Source organism: Cajanus cajan, chromosome 9 (genome assembly GCF_000230855.2).
Source record: "Cajanus cajan strain Asha chromosome 9, NIPB_CcT2T_4, whole genome shotgun sequence".
NCBI classification, from domain to species: Eukaryota; Viridiplantae; Streptophyta; class Magnoliopsida; order Fabales; family Fabaceae; genus Cajanus; species Cajanus cajan.
This window is the reverse complement of record NC_138525.1, coordinates 15506547-15528253: the sequence shown is the minus strand read 5'-3', so window position 1 is coordinate 15528253 and position 21707 is coordinate 15506547. Positions and strand designations below refer to the sequence as shown.

The window sequence follows — 21707 nt, the reverse complement described above, 5'->3', positions numbered from 1 at the left end:
AAAAGCTAAATGACAAAATTATAAAAAAAGATGATGGACCAAATTAAAAAAAAAATAGTTTAGGAATATAATTGAAAATTTGTAAAATTTTCATTTATATTAAACCTTAAAAAAAATAATCTACCTAAGGCCCATATTTGTTTACCAGTATCTTAACTCATTACATGGGATAGGAAGAAATCATTTTATTTTATTGGTGAATGGAATATATTATAAAAGCCAAGAAATCTATAGGAAAACAAATGCTATTGCGGTATGCCTTTAAGGCATTACATATAAAACCATGGGAAAAATGAAACACTTGATATTTAATAAACTTAAGCTATGATTGGCCAACCAATCAACTATTTGGTTCAATTCTCTCAAAACATGACACCAAATGCCCTTCATTTCAGTGAATCTTATGAATAACTTTTATCTCACTATCACAAGGATGAATTAATATAACGATATCCTACAACTACAAGAAATGTTCATATCACATTCGGACAAAATCTATCTGTAATCTAGAAAATTCGTAAGTAATATCAAGTTTTTAACAGATTATTTATGAATAATATTCCATTAATAAATCGTTCATATGAAACTGTTACTAAGTAACTTTTTGAGACAATTACTGATGGAATACTCTGTTTATATTGTCACCAACTTACAGAAGAATACATAACTGAAAAATTACAAATAGATATAAACAAATTAAAATAATCTATCTTTATTAGTCAGTAACATGATCACATTATGAGAGTTAGAACAGACTATAAATATGTGAAAGTCCCTATTCCAAACGACACATTTTCTTCTAAATAATCTTCAAAGTAATAAGATTATATAAATAATCCTTAAAAAAATTCATTAGTTTCTACCATGATATATTTTATTAACATTAAAGGACTAAATTGAAAGATTTTCAATACTTTAAAGACTATGTAGTATGATTTTTAATACTTTACTGTACTATAAATCTTTATTACTTTAAAGAATAATTAGGAGAGAGTAATATTTTAAGGATTAAAGTGATTGCTTATTTTCTGTGATAGATATCAAACAGTTATGCAGTTTCCTACTATTAAAAAATATAATTATCTGTGATAATGGTGGATGTCTTTGGTAAATCTTTGTACCGTGAACCACCCACTAGCCAGTCTTTTATTCTATATAAAATGAATTATGTTAAAATTTTAAATTTAAAGATTTTACGATGTAATTTTTTAAAGATTTTAATGCTTTTAAATAAATAAAATACATGCTTGTTATTCTCGTTAGTTTATTTTATAAATTTAATTTCTCTTAAACTAATAAGAAATTAATATTCAAATGAAATTTAGACTAAATTATTAATATATTTTACTTTTTTAAGTAAGTTTTTTCTATTTAAATTAATTTTATAAAATAAATATTTTTCTTTTATTTATTTGTACGTAACTTTCTTGCAAATTTTTTAAATTTAAAATCTCTTGAGGTTATACATTTAATTCAATTCAATAAAATCAACTTGTAAGGTGAGAATTGACCTACTTATATACTCTTTAATTATTTTATTTCTAATTGATGTAGGACTTGAAGTTTTTCTTAAATATTAAGTAGAACATGTTTTTAGAAAAAAAAAATCAATTCATCATATTAAACTAAAAATTTGTATTATTATAAATTATATTAACTCTTAAAATATTCAATATTCTAAAAACAACTAGTTTTTTTATTAAATAATTTTATTTTAAAAAATATCATTAAATTAAAATTCATTATTATTAATTTATACATTTAATTAAAATTAATGTTTAATTTACTGATATTTTAAATTAAAAATTAATTTTAATGAAATATTTATAAATAATTTAGTAAAATAATATTTTGTTAAGTAAATACTTTTAATTTTTAATTTTTATAAATTATCATTAAATTAAAATTCATTATCATTAATTTATCATACTTATAAAATTTATATATTTAATTTAATTTAATTTAAATTTAATTATAATGATAAATTTATAAATAATTTAGTAAAATAATATTTTTAAATTATAAAAAAATTAATTTTAAACTTTCAAATTTAAATATATTTTTTTTTATTATTTTTCTTATGGATTAAAATTCTTAGGAAAATTCACAATAAAAGTTACCTATGAAATTTTCCTTCCATTTATTATACTACTAATAAATATTAAGTGTGAATTTATTTTTGCAAGAAAATCTGTAAGAAACAAAAGAAAACAACATTTTTTGTGAATTTCACCATGAAAAAATTCCTAAGATCACTAAAACCGTAGTAAAATTTGTAAAAATTTATTATAGATTATTTTTCATAAACAAAATTTGTAAGAAATTCCTGCGAATTATTTTTCACAAATAAATTCACAAAAAGTTTTTTGTGGAATTATTATTACAAGAAAATCTGCAAAAAAAATTCTTATGAATATTTTTTGTAGGAAAATTCATAGGAAAATAATATTTTTCTAGTAATGTATCTAGTCCACTTTTAATTGGCGAGTAGGTGTGGCCTAACCCATTTTTGGCAGGTTGATAACAAGTTGGCCCAAACATGCTAGACTGCATTATCGTTTTGCCCTTTCCATTTTTAGGAATCACATTTTCAAGAATATCATAATTAGGAATTTTTTGGATATGTTTCCTTTGGTAATCAAATTATTGGTGGGAAGTCTATATCGACTTTGTTGATGACTAATTTTATAGAAAAATCTAATTGGTCACCTTTTATGAAATTTCTCCTTTCAATCACTTTTTCCCCATAAGACTCAAATGTTGTAACGACCCGGCTGGTCACTACACATTACACAGTACACCTAAAAACCGGACAGAAAGGAACAAGTGTATACATATAGTGTCTAGAATATACATATATACATGGTCCAAGTCTGACTAGATTCAAAATGTACAAAATACATCCAAAGTTACTACACCAAGTAGCTGAAACAACAAAACATCAACAAGGTTCAACTCCGCCTGCCAGCTGCAGACTCACCACTAGCCACCAACCTATCCCTGCTCTGCTCTCATACATAGTATGATCATCGCAGTCCAAACCACATGGAAACAACAAAGGGTAAGCTAGTGAAAAGAAACAACATACATATATAAAATATGAATGATCAACAACTATCAGCACATCAACCAACTTAACAACATCAACCTATAATGTATCACAGTACACATCTCACATCATTCAGCAATATCAGCAGTAAACAACAATAACACACAATGCTTCGTCACGCATATTAGTTAGTATTGGTCGCTTGTAATCGGTATAGCTTGACTTGGCCCCTATACCGTGGTCGCTTTGTACACGTGTGTCTCGACCTTGCCCACACACGGGACCACTAAGACTTAGAGGAGAACAGCAAGTTACCACTCCAAGGTTCAGCTTTCCAGGGAGGGTTTTCAACAAATTGGGCTCGTAGAGCACCACAGCCGCTACATCCACACAATGGGATGAGGTAAATTTCGAAAAGAACTCCTCTAGTCTTAGTGATCAACAACTCAGCCTTACGGCCTACAACAACTCAGCCATTACGGCCTACAACAACTAAGCCATTACGGCCTACAACAACTCAGCCATTACGACCTACAGCAACTCAGCCATTATGGCCTACAACAATTTATATCAACATTCAACACAACACAACTTTTACAACTCAACATATCAACTTGCAACACAACACAAGTGTACAACTCAACATCAACTTGCAACACAACACAACTATACAACTCAACATCAACTTGCAACACAACACAACTTTACAACTCAACATCAACTTGCAACACAACACAACTTTACAACTCAACATCAATCAACCAACATCATCTACTAGTCATTACATTATATTCATCCATTTCAACTCAACTCAGCATAAAACAACATAAATCAGTACATACTCATTTCTCATCTCCGCGCCCGGCGCACTCGTAGTTGCGCCCAGCGCAGTGCAACCCGAGAGCACCAGGGGGCTAGCGCGCCCAGCGCAAGCATGCTCGCGCCCGGCAGGACTCAGCTAGAGAGCCTAAGGCTCACACGCGCCTGGCGCAATACCAATTGCGTCCAGCGCCCACAAGGCAGAGACTCCCAAGGAGTCTCACGCCCAGCGCGACAAAGGCCGCACTCAGCGCAACACATCAATATCAGCATCCAGCACAACTAGGTAGTCTACAACACAACTTACTACTCACAACTCAGCTCAACAATCTATAGTACAACAATATTTTAATTCAACATACAACATATTCTAAACATAATACGACTCATCCAGCTTGTTTACAACTCATCTACCTTGTCAAATTACCCACCCAAGCAACACCAATCAACCTAAGCACCTAAAACAACTTTCAACTTAACCAAATCACTAAATGTGAAATGCAACCTTCACAAAAAAACAGCGCATCAAGAGTTATACTACTCCTATCATACTCATCCTTATCTCATATGAAAGATAAGAAGATTTCCTACAACTCTCATGAAGACACCAAGTCCTAACTCCTTCATCTACCATATTAAAAATGATAAAAACCGCAACAGCTATAAATAAAGCTAGCAGCTCGACCCCTCTTCACTAAAACAGCCATATCTAGAGTTCTAAAACTCATTTTTGATTGATTCCAGCGCCATTGGAAAGCTAACCTCCAAGGCTACAACTTTCATGAAGATTGTAAAGTCAAATTCTGAAAATTAAATGCACGCCCGGCTCATTAAAAGCGCGCCCGGCTCATTAAATGCACGCCCGGCGCGATTCACCCAGGGATTCCCCATTTCAAATCTAGCCCGGCACGAAGAACTGCGTCCGGCGCAAATTCAAACAGGAACCCTCAAACTTTCAAAAATTTCTTCAAAACCTACGAAAAACACCATAAAACCAACATGCAAACCATCCAAAAGTTTACATTTCCGTCAAACAGCAATAAAAGCACCTCATTTACAACATGCAACCTCAAATCAATGAAATCCCATTTTTTTCACCCAAACCTCGAAACCCCGGAGAAATCCATTTTTCATCAATCTCATCCAAAATCATCCATCATCAAACAACAATGAGCTTCTAGAACTCATCTTCAGCCAACAATCTATAAAAAAAAAACTAGCTTCCCTTACCTCGATGAAGAGAAATCCGAGCTCTGGGAAGAAGAACGGAGAAGAGAAAGAGAACCCGCACACGACTGGCTCCGAATGGCTTTCAAGTTGGAGAAATTGCACCTCCTAGATCACTCACGGCTTCAACTTGAAGAAGAGAAAAGGAATTCTAAAATTAGTAGGATTTGTGAGGAGAAGAGAGAATTTGAGTGAGTAGGAAAATGAAAGAGAGTTGAGAGTGGAGGAAGGAAAAAGAAAGAAGAGGGTCTCACAAATGTAAAGTCTTTATTTAAGGAGATCAGATTTAGTTCCACCGATATTAATGACTTGTTTGTAATTTCTTGATATATTTTTAAAGATGTTTGGTTACATATTAATATTTCAAGAAATATTTTAAAATTAGAAAATATAAATAAAAAATAAATTAAAAGTATAATTAAAATAACTTTGTATATGTTCTTAGTTATAGAATTTTTTTTTCACTTCTCATGTGAGAATAAGGTTGCTTAAAATATAAGAATATAAATTTCCTCAAAATAAAAGATATTTAAAAATTATCTTGCATGACCTTCTGATCTGACAATTATAAAAATAAATATTCTCACCTTGAAATTCCGGAAATAAGAGATGAGGTGAAACAAACTGCAAAGTTGTGAAACCAGCTACAAATCTCTGTGCAAAAGTTTGTCTATTTTGGAATGATCTATATAGGCTCCATAGTCGAACATTGAACAAGTTCCAGATTTCATGGATATATGTCAATCTTATAATAATTTTGCCAGGATATGGTGAGAACATATTATCAAATGTCAATAATTAATATTGCATGCTCCACGTGTATGCAGTTAACCAATAAGTGCAAGGTAACAATTGACTAAGTACACATTTATCTTATGAGTTAATCATTTATACATTATTAGTGTAAAATTTTTTTTACACCGATAACCAATTATATCTTTTAGTTATGTCATGTCACTATAAACACATTTACTTTTAATAGTGACATGACACAATTAATAGATATAATTAGTTGTCAGTGTGAAAAAAATTTACACTGACAGTGCATAAGTGATTAGCTCATATCTTATATATGAGTTAAAATTTATTAGAAAGTAAAAAATTCTAAATCTCACATTTTATTTAATAATTTTCTCTCTCGTCATTTTATTTTATGTTTTTAAAAATGCATTAATCAACAATAAAATGTGGACTTAAATATATTTTTTATAGTCATTATTTTGGATTGAAATTTATTTAGTATGACATTGTTAATAAAAATAGAGATAATTAAGGTAAAAAAATAATTTAAAATAATTGAAAAAATTAAGAATAATTTAAATTAGTCCTTCAATATTAGTGAAATATTTTCAACATAGTGAAATATATCTACATCGTAAATTGCTTAATCCTAAACCTTAAACCCTAAATTGCTTAACCGTAACGGGTGTAAATAATTCAGACTAAACTTTCCAAAAAAAAAATTGATCAGAACAGACTTCTAATAAAATCTATTTAGTTAAGTAAAATTTTAGGTATCAAAAAGCCTATTAAGCTATACCAGCCCAATCTATTTAAATAAAACAAATAAATATTTTATTATATAAAACTTTATTATAATATACTAAAATCATACATTTATTTATTATTATTTTAAATATTAAACATGTTAACTTATATTAAAAATTAAAAACTTATAAATTTATTCAAAAATAAATTTATAATGTATTTAAAGATCTTATTATAAAGTATGCTTTTAAATAAATATTATCATAAATGTGATATTAGATCTTAAAAATTATGTTTATATCAAGTACAACAAGTTAAATAAATCATTACCTTTTTTTTCTATATTAGTATTAAATATATACTAATATATGAAATGGATACTTCTTTTAGTAACCACCTTGGTCACCATATTTTGTTGACCATTATACCCTTTCATTTTAAAAAATTAAAAAAATAATATTTTTCTCAAAATTAAGACCTTAAAATTAATTGACTAATTATAACATTAGATTAACTTATACTTATTACTTAATTTTTATTTTATTTTATCTTTAATAAAGGCACGAAGTGTCTCGACCATACTAGTTATTATAAAATAGATCTTTTAACAAGTTTATATGTTATGACAAAATTTTAAGAAAGACATGACAAATACACAAGTTAAGAACTAGCAAAGTTTAACCTATTTCTACTCCTATTAACAATATATCTTATTTTACATTTTTGAGTTTTATATTGACATATTACGTTTAAAAATTTATACAATTATGACTAATTTTTTATTATATGATTTACCATTTGTTTCCCTCTCTTTTTTAAGTTGATGGTATAAAAATAATTTTTATTTATAAGTTATCGTATTTTATAAGATACGAATCTTAAATTTAAGATATTTAATGTGTTACAAGATCGACTCTAATGAAAAGAAATAAAAGATATAGTTGCTTATACATAAAACACTTGTATAATACTAGTTTTTTTTTTTTTGTTCTCTAGTGTAATTTTATGCGAGCGGTTGGTTACTCATGTGTTTACATATATGGACATAGCTAAATAGTAAATACCAATGATATTGATCAACGAAATTATCGTCATAATTCATTTGAAATACACTAATCTTTATTATAATATCATTCACTAATACTAATAAATTATTACATAAACCAAAACTCAATTTAACTTTCATATTTCAAATAAATTTTCAATTAAGCAATAATATAAAATTTTCACCGAACTCTTCCTCTTAAGAAGTCTAATAATTACTCTGAAAAAAAAAAATCTAAGAGGCTATTTAAATACAAATTAAAAAATATTTTAAAGAAACTTGAGTGTTTTTGGGTTGAGAGACAAAATAACTTCCCTTAAGTGAATGTGTTAAATATTTGGATAATCCCTCATTAGGGCCCGAAACTCCCCGGCGGTGCCAGAGTCAACGCAGTAAACGTGTCGTCCTCGAAGCGCTCCGTGGCAAAACGACGCCGTTGGGGGGCCCTCCGCTTGAGCGTGGCGTTCCAATGGTTCTTAACGGCATTGTCGGTTCGGCCCGGAAGAAGCCTGGCGATTGTGGCCCACTTGTTCCCGAAGCGCGCGTGCGCGTGGAGTATAACCTCGTCCTCGCGCGTGGAGAAGGGTCGGTGCTCCACCGCGGGACTCAGCTGGTTGCACCATCGAAGCCTGCACGACTTCGCCGACCGGCCCTTTATGTGACGGCTTATCAAGGCCCAGTTCCTCGGCCCATGGGCTTCCACCAGCCAGGTCAGGATCCGATCCTCTTCCGCGCTCCATGGGCCTTTTATTCTGTAACAATTGTTGTTGTTGTTGTTGTTGGGTCGTGGGGAGGATGAAGAACTTGGTTTCATTTTCTAAAACCTTTTTTTTTTTTTTCTTTCTATTTTTGAGTGACACTGATCAGTGGTAGTGTTGGAGAGGAGTGAGAAGAGTGATTTATTATATACGGAGAGAGAAATAGTATGGTTCATGCATGGTGTGGAGAGGAACTTCTAGGAAACTGAGTTTTTGAGAAGATACGTTTGGGAGAACAAAGCTTCTTCTGGCTGGCTCATTCATTATGTTCTATTTAGTATTATTATTCTTCCTACTGTTCCTCATTTCGGTTTGTCTTTCTTTGACCGCTTTCTCCTTTCATTTTGTTTTTATTTTTTATTTATAAATAAACTTAAATTAAGACGTTATTAAAGTTAATTTATAAATAGTATACTCCATTTTTAGCATAAGAAAAATATAATCAAAAATCGAATCCAATCTCAAATTTTAAATAATAAATGAGGAGGTGTTAAAAAAAAACTAATAAATGAGAAATAATTTTACCAACTTGGTGGGCACCTTATGTGCTACCGGTTTATGGATTTGCTATTACGTAAACATATTTTCTTTTTAACAATAATAATTAATCATTTTCTTCCTTTTGTTGGATGTCAGGATGTGGATATAGGTGTTAATCAAATTTTGTCGCCTGTCAGTAGTAGTCGCTAGTGACATGAATATGATAAATCTACATATGTATAAATCTACCTATATATATATATAAAGTGATTTTTTATTTTCTTGTATATAATCTTCTTACTATCTGACTCTTAAACTTTTAAATAATAAAAAAAATATTAAAAATTAATTATTTTTATAAATTTAAAATTTGAATTCAAAATTTTGATGTAAGGTTTGAGTTTTTAGAGAGAGATTCTAGAGTGAAGGACTTTCGTCCATGAGTTCTCCTCTTTCAATCTTCTTCTCTTCTTCTTCCCTCACTTCTATTCTAAGTGGTGTTGTTTGTGATTTAGGTAGTGGAGAAGTTTGAATAAAATGTTGGAGTCGTATGGAGTCGGTCAACGTTCTTCTTCTTCTTCCTCGCGTAGCTTAGAGTGCAGATTTTCTTCCAATTTCGAGGTTAGGAAAGTTAGAATCATTGAGTTATAATTGAGGTGTTGAACTGTTAGATTGATTTCAAGTAGTAATGTGTGGATCTATGTGAATGAGTTGGGGTGAAGGTTGGGGTTTTGGGTTGGTTTGAGGAATGAGATGATTTATGGAGATTGTTGTTGCATGATGCTTATTCTTGGAGTTTCTACGTTTTATGTGGTCAATGTTAATGTATTTGTGGATTGCATGTGTTGGATCTTTCTTATATTGCATGTGTTGGTTCGAATTTTTGAACTTGGAGTGCTTATCTTTGAATTTGTGTTAGGCGGGCATTCATCATATGCCCAAGTTTCAAGTTCACGCTGGGCGCAAAGCTGGTTGTGCCAGGTGAGAAGTGGGATTGGGGTCTTTGGATAAATGGCGTTGAGCGTGGAAGGGGTGGCTTTGGGAGTGATATCAGTAGTTGGAGTGGTTTGGATCTTTGTTGATATGAGGCTGGGCACAAGGTAATCACACCAGACGTGATTTACCTTGGTTGGTCTCTACCCAGCCTTAAAGTCGGTCGAAACACCTTGCGTTGGGTGTGAGAGAGCCTTGGTGCTCTCGGGTAAATTCGCTGGGCGTGGCACTTACCACACTAGGCGTAATTGTCTTAGGGAGTCTCTGCCAAATTGATGTCGAGCGTGACTTTCCTTATGTCGAGTGTGAGAGAGCCTTGGTGCTCTTTGTGGGTCTTAGTCGTTGGGCGTGATTTTCCCACCCCGAGCGTGAGAGAGCTTTAGAGCTTTCTATGTGAGCCCAGCGTCGGATGAAATAACAATTTTGACGGGCATGGTTCTGTTTGCATTGTTGGAATATGTGTTCCTTTTTATGTTGAAGTATGTAGTGATGATTGAGTTGTGAGATGTGAAATGCATGTTGTAATTGAGTTGTGAAGTTGTGTAGTTGTGTAGAGAGGTTATATGAGTTGAAAGTTGTGAGTTGATTGAGCTGTTGTATTGATAAAAATGTGTTGTTAAACAGTGTTAATGAAATTGTGTTGTTGTGTTGTGTTGATGAGATGTGTTGATCACTTAGGAATAGAATAGATGTTTTGAAATTTGCTCATCCCATTGTGTGAATTGAGTGTGTTGTGGTGCTATAAGAGCCCAATTTGTTGAAAATCCTTCTTGGGAAGTTGACCTTTGAAGTGGATGTTGTGTTGTTCTCCTCTAAAACTTAGTTGGTACTGTGTGTGGACAAGGTCGAGGCACATGTGTATGAAGTGACCATAATATAAGGGTCAGGTTGAGCTATACTGATTACAAACGACCAAAATTGAGTAAAGTACGAAGTCAAAAACTTAGTTTCTAATCGAGTATTGGAAGGTTATAGTATTTGAAGGATAATCAGTAAGCTAAACCCATATGAGACTTAGTTAAGCTAGCTAATGCCATGGTAGGCCTATACTCAACTGTTCTATCTTGACATTAGTACTATACTTCCTTGCGTAAGTGGCAAAATTTGAGAAATCGAGTTGTTATGTTGTAGATTGATATCCAAATTGCTATTGATCTAGCAAGCCCAAAAAGATCACCTGTGTTGTCGGTTCGGTAGGATCTAGTCATTTAAGCTACTCACCTTGTGTTGTAGGAGATCTCTGAGTTGAAATGCGTGACGACGCATATAAATTTATGATCTCCGAGTTATTGTGTCATTTACTCTAGGAGTAAGTCTACCTAGACTTACTTTGTTCAATAACTCAAGTTCTATATCAAATTTCAACGATCCAACCATTAAATTTAAAGTTCTTAATGCATAAATCAAATCTGAAAATTTTTAAAAAATTAAAAATCATTTGATACTTCATTTCATTAATTCAAATTGACTGATAATCATAAAATTATTTTATACATTAATTTGAATTAATAAAACGAAGTATTAAATAATTTTCAAATTTTTTTAAAATTTACAAATTTGATCTATGCATTAAAAACTTTAAATTTAACAATTAGATCGTTAAAATTTGATGTAGAACATGAGTTATTGAACGAAGTAAGTTTAAGTAGACTTACTCTTAGAGTAAACAGATCCCTCCTCATATATATATATATATATATATATATATATATATATTATTTTTTTAATTTTAAATATATTTTTAGTCTTTGTAAAATGAATGTTTAATTTTTGTTTCTATTAATTTTTTCTTAATTTTAATCCTTTTAAAATTTGTAAACATTGTTTTTGGTCCCTAATGACCAATTTAAGGAATATATATAATACTTATTACAAGTATTTATATATAAAAAAAATTTGAATTGTCACATGCACTTAAAGTAGCACCGACAATTATGAGTACTACCTAGGATGGTCACATAATCTTCTAATTATGAACGCATAAATAATTAAAAAAAGTCATAATAGTTCAACTAAAACAATAGTTTCAATTTTAAAGAAATAAAAAACAAAGGAAAAATTTTACAGGTGGAAAAATATAAATATGCTTATTTTGCATATGCTAAAAAAATATTTAATCTATTTTTTTTTTATATCAAACGAATGCTCCATTATTTAATATATACTGTATCTTCAAAATTCAAATATTATCTCAATACATCATTTTTATATTTAATTCAATATTTTTTAACTTCTTATCTCTTTAAATATATTATGTTCATATTTTTTTCAATATTTTTCTTTAAAAAATTATTAATAGTTAAAAATAATTTTATATTACAATATAAATTATTTATTATAAATTTAAAATATAATTTATATGTTTAAAATTATTTATTTTGCATATATTTTAATTTACAATACAATATATAATATTAAAAAAAATTATTATAAATTTGATTATATAAAATAAATAGTTATCCTATGTAATGCACATATTAAAATGCAATAATTTTCTTAAATGACGGTATCTTTTTGTATTGGATAGGTCTCGAACGTTCTTATTGAAGACACCTCGACCCTAAGGATAATGGAAAATTGGGAACATGGTGTGTACATCGAGATGCTATCCAGCATGCCGAGAAGGTGTCGTTTCCAAATCGAATGGTCCTCGACATGTCGAAACCCATTGCTCCTTGGCTAAGACGATAAAAGGTAATGTCTAACCATTACACGATAATTAAAGGTTTTAAATACTCTTTATTATTTCCATTCAAACGGTAATGTATTCTTAGCTATTTATATTCTTGCATTTCACCTTCAAAAGACACAATCAATTTGAGAAATCACTTACAACCTCCAAACACTTATTAACTTAAGCATTATAGTCTCTTTTGTAAGTATAACCACCACTTTGAAGGCCTAGCCTATTCCCATCCCTAACTCCAAGAAACAGATAAGCAAACCCTCATCAACATACTTGGAGGCATACTCGAGCAATTTATCTTGAACCCAATTTGAAGAATCGTTTACAACCATGGTAGATTCAATGTCCAAGTTGGGCACCTCTATCAATTTGGATTATCCTTAAGAAGAGCCCTTCCACTCGGACTAGCCGTTATCATCCTGAATAACCTTGGGAATCTGGGTAATCTCTCTCTTATGGGTAGGTTTGGGGTGCTTCATCCTAATGGGGGATATTAAGGCACTAGAGGTTGGGAGAATGGGTGAGGAAGATGACTTAGAGGATTCAAATGAATGATTTGAGGATATAACATTAACGTCCATCCCACCTAAATAAGGAGACTCAACATAATTACTAAAACTCATAAAGGAGAGGAAGGGAAATGTACCTCATAGGTACTCAATCACTAAGGGAGAAAACAGGATGAGGATGAGTGCTCAAAGTGATTTGAAGATAGAGGTGCTAGGTAATCACATGTGAAGGTTAAGTGGCCTAATTTATAGGCCTAAGAGCTTTAAGAAATGAAACATCGCAACCACCTTGAATTGTCAGATCTCTAAAAGATCGATGGACTAGAGGGATGCGACCTCATATTTTGAAACCCCCCTCAAGTTAGGGTTCTAGAAACTTCTTATGCAAGCCAACTGCTTTATAATCATTACACTCCCTTTGAAGCAATCCTGACATCATGTATCCCAAAATGGCAACACAATAGAAACCCCAAAACATTTTTAAAATCCAAGAGATAAAATCTTGTCCCACCAAACATGTCATCTGAACTAAAGTAAATTTTACTCGTTAAAGTTAAAGTTTTTTTTTGGGGGGGGGGGGGGTTATGTATTAGATAGGTCTTGAACCATCTTATCGAAGACACCTTGACCCCAAGGATAGATATTAAGAGGGGAAAATTGAGAACATGGTGTGTACATCTAGATACTATCTGGCATGTTGAGAAGGCATCATTGCCAAACTGAATGGTTTTCAACATGCTGAGACTCACTGCTCCTTGGCTAAGACAACAAAGAGTAATGTTTAACTATTACATGATAATTAAATATTTTAAATATTGTTTATTATTTTCACGCGAATGGTAACATATTCTCTATTATTTATATTCTTGCATTTCGCCCTTAGAAGACACAATCAATCTGAGAAAGCACTTATAACCTTTGAGAACTTGCTAACTTAGGCATTACAGTCTTTTTTATAGGTACAACTACCACTTTGAAGACTAACTACTTCTAAGGACTTCGAAGAAGGACGGGTACTTATTTCTTGTAAGTACACTCTATATATCGATAAGACTCGAATAAATTTCAATAGGATTGAGAACCTCACAACCATAGGACAATTGCATGAGTAAGGTTGGGTAGTACCCAAGTTCCTTAATTATCTATTTGGAATGTCCATTTTGACAATTATCTGGTCATCAACTAAATTAAGAGTACATTTAGTGGTAAGGATAAAATAAGATATAATATGAGAGTATAATAGGAAAAGTGTAGAATATGATAAAAGCAAGATAAACTAAGATCCTATTTAATATTTAATGCACATCATAATAACAAATCAGATAACATATTATTATATTAAATGTTTTGTATTTAATATAAGCCAACAACATATGATACAAATTATGTTTAATAATAAAGTTTTTGTTTCAATAATATTACATAAAAATTTTAAAAAACTAAGTTTTATTTATTTTTTTGAAAAAAATAAATTAGAAAATGATATAATTTTAACTATATTATACAAAGATCATGCAATCATATTCGTTTAAATTTTTAATTTCAGTAGATATAAAGTGTTGAAATATGATACACATAATAAACACAAAAAAATATATTTGATTTTAATTTGACCATAAAGTACAAAAATATAAACAAAAAGATTGAGGCTTATTTCTACTACACAACAGATACTTCACACCTTAGAATAAGATTACCTATTTTCCTTACTTTGATGAATGCTAGACTAAGGATTAACATCTTTGGGGTGATTTCCAGTAGCTTTCTACTCTTCAGGCGATTATTCAACTTGTTTGTAGAAAAAGAACATGAGAGACAAAACAAAAAGTGTAAACTAAAGCACTCATCTTAAAACTCTTCTTTTAGAATCACCCTATTCTTTTATTAGAATACAACATAATAATTAAAATACATCCATCATTTCTTAAACCATAATTATTTATATAAAATCCCACTAAATTATTTAAAGAACACAATTATTTATTTCCAAAAATATTACACAGGAATCTGAGCTTGGCAAGGATAGCCATTCCTTTCCTTGGTTCCCCTTGGACAGTTTGTCGATGAACACTACGATTATCCTTTACTAACGACATAGTCAACGCCTCACTCCTTAGAGGATGGAAACACCTTGTTATAAAAGCATACGATGGTCTGACATGTAAGAAAACTAAAACCTTAATCTACAACTTATAATAGTGAAAATGTACCTCTTTTAGTCATTGTTATCAAACTACTAAATATGTAACAATATTTAGATATTTAGAGAAATAGAGAGAGCTCTTCGATTTCGTCCTTCCTTAAGCCTATTAAACAATGGAACAACATTTATATATGCAAGACTATGGACCCTCTCCCTTATAATCATAATAACCCTCCATTAGTTCATCCATTAAGAACTTGTACGGGTAGGGGCGTTTAGCCACCCTCTTATCGGTTACTGAGGGACCGAATCAGGTGGCCGATTGCCAATCGGCCACCTGGTTCGGCTTATCTCTATTAATTATCTTTAATAAACCATTAAAGGTTAATTAGCTGATTAAGAAGTATTACCTGATACGGTAAGTTTTTACAGGGCCCATAAGGTCCAGGGCCCACGATCGTCAGTATAAATAGCTCAGGTCAAAAGGTAACGTCACTGTTCATTAATTACCCTAGATTTCTGTGCCCGTGCTGACTTGAGCGTTGGAGTGCCTTTTGCAGGTACAAACCCTTTCACTCATATCGGATTGGAGCGTTCGTTCGGCCTTCAAAACACAGGAAGACTATTTGGTGTATCCTTATACAGGTACATTTGGCGCCCACCGTGGGGCCGAACGAAGTTGGTTGGAAGTTTGTTGAGAAGAACGATGCCGATAACTAGGAGAACAAACACGCAAGATCGTCCCATTGAGGAGCATGTGGAAGTGGTGGATGAAACCGATCTCTCTGAAACAGTGCGTTTGCTGAAACAAGAAATGGAATTAATGAAACAACAAAGAGAGAAGGATGCAAGAGAGCTTTCGGCCTTGAGGGCTGAGAATGAAGCATTGAAAAGTCAGGATACAACATGGAAGCCTACTCATATCACCAACACACAAACTCAAGGGTCATATCAATCTCACGCGGTCCATACATCGGTTCCTCATGCTTCAGCAGTAGCCCCTGAGAGGTTCCCTTCGGCCTTACCTACTGTGGGTCGTCCTGCAGATATAACCACTGTCGGATCACACCGACATTCGTTTACGCCCTCCATTATGCAACTCCCTTTAATGAATAATTGGAAGGCTTTACCTATTGACAAATATGATGGTACCACTGACCCTGATGAACATTTAGATGTTTTTCTGACACAGGTAACTCTGAGTACGACCGATGACGCTGCGTTGTGTCGGATCTTTCCTACGTCCCTCAAAGGCAGAGCTCTCAGCTGGTTCACTCGTCTCCCACCCAATTCAATAGATTCCTTCAACACATTGTCATCACAGTTCACTATCCAATTTGCGACGAGTCGCCCTCATAGTCTAACGTCTTTATCTCTGGTTAGTCTTAGACAGGACAAAAAGGAGTCTCTTCGGGCGTTTATGGATCGGTTCAACAAGGCTACTTTGGAAATCAGAGATCTCAACCCAGCTGTGGCGCTACATCATCTTACAACAGCTTTGAAACCAGGCCCATTCGTCAACAGCATCTGTAAAAAGCCTCCTTCGGACATGAACGACTTACGTAGGAGGGCTGATAAGTACATGCAGATGGAGGAGTTGGCAGAATTCAGAAATCAGGCCCGAGCCGAGCAGTCCACTAAATCCGAAAAACTGGTAGAACAATCATACAGGGGGCGAGGCAAAGAAATATCCCTTCGGGAGCGGCCTATCCGGGGTCCGAAGTATACTCAGTACACTCCACTTAATGCCAATCGCGCGGCGGTCCTCGAACAGGCTTTGGCGTCTGAAGTGTTGACAATTCCGAAGAGGGCTTCCACTCCACCACGGGCAGATACTAGCAAATCTTGTCGGTATCATCGGAATCGTGGACACTCAACTGATGAATGTGCGGCCCTTAAAGATAAGATTGAAGACTTGATTAAGCAAGGAAAACTGCATAACTTTGTGGACCGATCAGGTTCATCCCAGAATCGTTCATATCAACCCAGGTATCAAGATCGGCACAGGCAAGACCGTTCTGATAAAACCTCTGATAGAGTTCGACGTGAAAGAAGCAGGTTGCGCGAAAGAAAAGATGACTCGGCACCTTCGCATAGGAGGGTTATCAATACTATTGCTGGTGGCTTTGCGGGCGGGGGCACAACTTCTTCGGCCCAAAAGAGACATCTCCGAGCTATCCGATCGGTCAACACTGTTCATAGACAGTCATCTCGGCGATTGCCAGCAATAACCTTCACTGATGCTGACTTCAAAGGCATTGACCCAGAGCAAGACGATCCGATGGTCATCAGTGTAGAAATTCACAATTGCATCGTCAAGAAAACATTGATTGATCAGGGCAGTTCGGCAGATATCATATATTGGAACACATTCAAGCTGTTGGGCATTTCCGAAAAAGAATTGCTTCCCTATGACGATCCGTTGGTTGGTTTTGCAGGAGAGAGGGTCAGTACCAAAGGTTACATTAAACTCTTCACACGCTTTTGTTTTGACGAACAGGAAAGCAGAGAAGTTCAGGTAAAATATATTGTGGTGGATGTAAGTACCTCATATAATATCCTCCTTGGCAGACCGTCTTTGAATGCACTGGGAGCTATCGTTTCAACACCACATTTGGCGATGAAGTTTCCATCCGACCAAGGAAAAGTAATCACAATTCATGCTGATCAGAAGGCAGCGAGAGAATGTTATTATGCTAGTTTGCGAGTTTTGCCGTTGGAAGAAAGAAAATCCAAGTCAAACAGAATTCATGTTGTGAACGCTTCGGCTACTGTAGACGAGGCCATATGGGATCTTGATCCTAGAATGAATAATGAAGAAAGGGTGGAGCCGATTGAGTCAAAAGTGCAATTCCAGATAGGTTCATACCCTGAGCAGGTTACATACATCGGTGCCGAAATCTCCGAAAATGATCGCTCGGCCCTATGTAAAGTTATAAAGGAGAATAAAGATCTCTTTGCATGGACACCTTCTGACCTGCCGGGTGTAGACCCAAAAATCATGTGTCATAAGTTATCAGTATGTGCCGAAGCAAAACCAATCGCGCAGCGTAAAAGAAAAATGGGGACCGAAAGAAAACTCGCAGTTGAAACGGAGGTTGCCAAGTTGCTTGAGGCCGGATTCATTCGGGAGGTCCATTACACCACTTGGCTGGCAAATGTGGTGATGGTGAAAAAGTCGAATGGAAAGTGGAGAATGTGCACTGATTACACAAGTCTCAACAAGGCATGCCCTAAGGATGCCTATCCACTTCCAAACATAGATCGATTAGTTGATGGAGCCTCAGGACATGAGATGTTGACTTTTCTTGATGCTTACTCGGGATACAACCAAATTCCCATGCATGCCCGCGACGAGGAAAAGACAGCCTTCATAACCGATTCGGCCAATTACTGCTATCGGGTAATGTCGTTTGGGTTGAAGAATGCAGGGGCAACGTACCAAAGGTTGATGAATAAAGTGTTTCAACATCAAATAGGCAAGAATATGGAGGTATATGTGGATGACATGGTTGTAAAATCCAGAAACGTTGATCGGCATACAATGGATCTTTCGGAAATTTTCCAACAGTTGCGCAAGTACGATATGAGGCTCAATCCGGAGAAATGCATGTTTGGAGTGTCCGGAGGAAAGTTCCTCGACTTCATGCTTTCGGTCAGGGGAATCGAAGCAAATCCTGACAAATGTATGGCAATCGTCAACATGATAAGCCCTAAGACCCTTAAACAAGTTCAACAGCTAGCAGGTCGGCTTACAGCGTTATCCCGATTTCTCCCGTGTTTAGCTGAAATAACGAAACCTATGGTGAGATTGTTGAGAAAAGCAAACAAGTTTGAATGGTCCGATGAATGCGAGAAGGCTTTTCAGACTTTAAAGGAACGCCTCGGTTCCCCACCAATCCTTTCTAAGCCCGATCCAGAAGTACCGATTGTGGTTTACTTGTGTGTGTCAAATGATACAATAAGCACAATTCTAATTCAAGAAAAGGAAGGACAGCAGCCCATTTACTTCGTCAGCCGTATGTTACAAGAGGCCGAGACAAGGTACCAGCTCTTGGAAAAAGTGGCACTAGGGCTGGTTCACACCGCTCGGCGCCTCCGGCAATATTTTCAGAGTCACCAAATTATTGTTCGAACCGATTGCCCAATAGCTAAAGTACTACGTAAACCTGAGTTGGCAGGAAGGATGATGGCTTGGTCTATTGAGTTATCGGAGTTCGACATTTGTTTCCAACCTAGAGGACCAATCAAGTCTCAATGCTTGGTGGACTTTATCAATGAGTTGCAGCCGAGGGGTTGTTTTGTCAACGATTTATGGACGATACATGTGGATGGTTCCTCCAACAATCAAGGCAGTGGAGCAGGTATAATTTTGGAGGGACCAACAGGATTAATCCTAGAGCAATCATTACGATTTGCGTTCAAGGCTTCAAATAATCAGGCCGAATATGAAGCGTTATTGGCTGGCTTAAGGCTTGCACGAGAGATTGGTGTTAACCAACTGGAGTGCTGGACTGATTCAAAAGTTGTAGCCGAACAAGTGAATGATAATTTTCAGGTCAAAGATGCAAACTTGTTGAAATACTACCATTTGTTTCAAAAAATGCGCGATACGTTTGAAGAAGTTTACGTAAAGCACACACCAAGAGAACACAATGCGAGGGCGGACCAGTTGGCTCGGTTGGCAAGCAGTACCAGAAAACCTGGACAGCTACGAACCACACTTCACTTGGATCTTGAAGCGCCAAGTGTGGTAGCTGCTGAATGTTTGGTAGTAGAGGGGTCTGTTCGTACATGGATCACCGAGATGATAGATTATCTTGAGCATGGTACCCTACCATCTGACCCAACGGTGGCTAAAAAGCTCCGAACGCAGACCGCTAGATATGTCGTGATTGAAGGAGACTTGTATAGAAGAGGATTTTCGGCTCCGTTGCTGAAATGCGTCGACACAGAACGCAGAGCTATTAAGATTTATTATAAATCTTAATAGCTCTTATTATTATTCTATAATTGCTCCTTATTATCAAGTAATTAATTAGATTAATAAGGTATTTAAATCAAACATGAATTATATGAGCCACATAATATTTTTTTTTTCAACATTCTCCCACTTGGCTCATATACTCCTTAGAGATTATCCCTATCATTAACAACTAAATATGGCCATTTAACTTAAAGCTTGAAAATTTTAAAACTATATAGAAATTATCATGAATCATGATGGTTATGTTTCAAGATAAACATTTCCTTCCATGTATTACAACGAATAATACTTTCTAATAATTGAAATAGGTCCATACTATATTGATTCAAATGAATCATATCTTTATATGACAAACTTAATATGCACAAAGTCATAAAATCAAAAAGCCAAACTTTAATGCAAGTCTTTGAGTATATGATCCTAAAAGACTGTAGCTAGCAATCTCTTACTGGATCATTGATTTTGCAACAATATACTCAATGGGGATTAACTCTCTTTTGATGTCTACTTTATGTCAATTTGCTTGTCTTGGCTTTCACTTTTAATATTCTTTAAAAATACTTAGCCGAGAGTTCTTAATTGGTTTTTAATAAAATTGACAACTTTAAAATCGAAAAATATTATGCTTGTGATGTAATCTCATAACATCCAATAAATATTTTCTTTAAAGTGATATTCAAGAGTATCATATACTTCCCCTTATTTTCTCAAATTTTACTTTTCGAGATTTCACTTTCACTTATTTGGAATTTTTGACTCCCACTAACTTTTGGAATGTCTGTATAGGATGATAAAAGATATATCATTTTCGTAATATAATATTAATTCTATAATAATTCATAAATTAGTAAATTCAAAACTTTTGATGCAAAACATGAACAAAATTTATAAATTTTATATATGGACAATAAAAATCATAATAAAAATAAATCATGCCTATGGATATAGAAATATCCTATCATGACATTTAGCCTATAATCTTAATTAGTTATTTCTTCCTTATGAAATAACTATTTTGTAACATTGTTTGAGATACTATGCCTACTCTGAAATATGTAATTCATATATTAATTCATCAATTAATCCTTTATCATAATTTATAATAGAAACATTTGCAAATTACATAATTGCAAAGTTAAAACATAGTCACTCATTATTCATAATATGAGATAAATGTAAATTATGTATAAATCTATAAATCTAAGGTCATAAAATTTGCCTATGGGCTAAAGTTTTAATTTTGTGTTAATTGTCTATCTGGAACGACCCATTCTGGTTTCAGAACAGGTCGTTCCAGATGCATTAAAGAAGGAGAATTTAATTATTAAGAGGGACAAAATTAGGCATTAACCTTTAGTTTAGCATCGTGTTAGTAGAAACATTTATCTATTTTATCCAAAATTACTATCGATTTTTTAGGGTTGTAGTTTAGGTTAGAATAATTATGAATAACTGAGTCAATAGTTAATTTGTGTTAATATATAGATAATGAATCGAAGTTGGATGAATGCACGTCGCATTAG

The 21707-nt window shown here is 33.6% G+C and overlaps 2 protein-coding genes across 2 annotated transcripts; one reads left to right on the top strand and one right to left on the bottom strand.

The window, feature by feature from the left end:
- Positions 1-7980: 7980 nt before the first annotated feature.
- Positions 7981-8442, bottom strand: LOC109817421 (transcription factor MYB73). The gene has a single exon (XM_020382658.3). It carries the CDS (start codon positions 8440-8442, stop codon positions 7981-7983), a length of 462 nt encoding a protein of 153 aa, XP_020238247.1.
- A 1435-nt stretch (positions 8443-9877) lies between these two features.
- Positions 9878-20187, top strand: LOC114916439 (uncharacterized). The gene is made up of 2 exons (XM_083064177.1): positions 9878-9966; positions 15843-20187. Exons 1-2 carry the CDS (start codon positions 9878-9880, stop codon positions 20185-20187), a joined length of 4434 nt encoding a protein of 1477 aa, XP_082920303.1.
- The last annotated feature ends 1520 nt before the right edge of the window (positions 20188-21707 follow it).

Bases quoted from the DNA above. Each gene is read 5' to 3' on its own strand.
- LOC109817421 (XM_020382658.3), bottom strand. From the start codon at position 8,442: ATGAAACCAAGTTCTTCATCCTCCCCACGACCCAACAACAACAACAAC.
- LOC114916439 (XM_083064177.1), top strand. From the start codon at position 9,878: ATGGCGTTGAGCGTGGAAGGGGTGGCTTTGGGAGTGATATCAGTAGTT. The intron at 9,967-15,842 runs GTAATCACACCA...ATCCTTATACAG, and splicing joins GATATGAGGCTGGGCACAAG to GTACATTTGGCGCCCACCGT.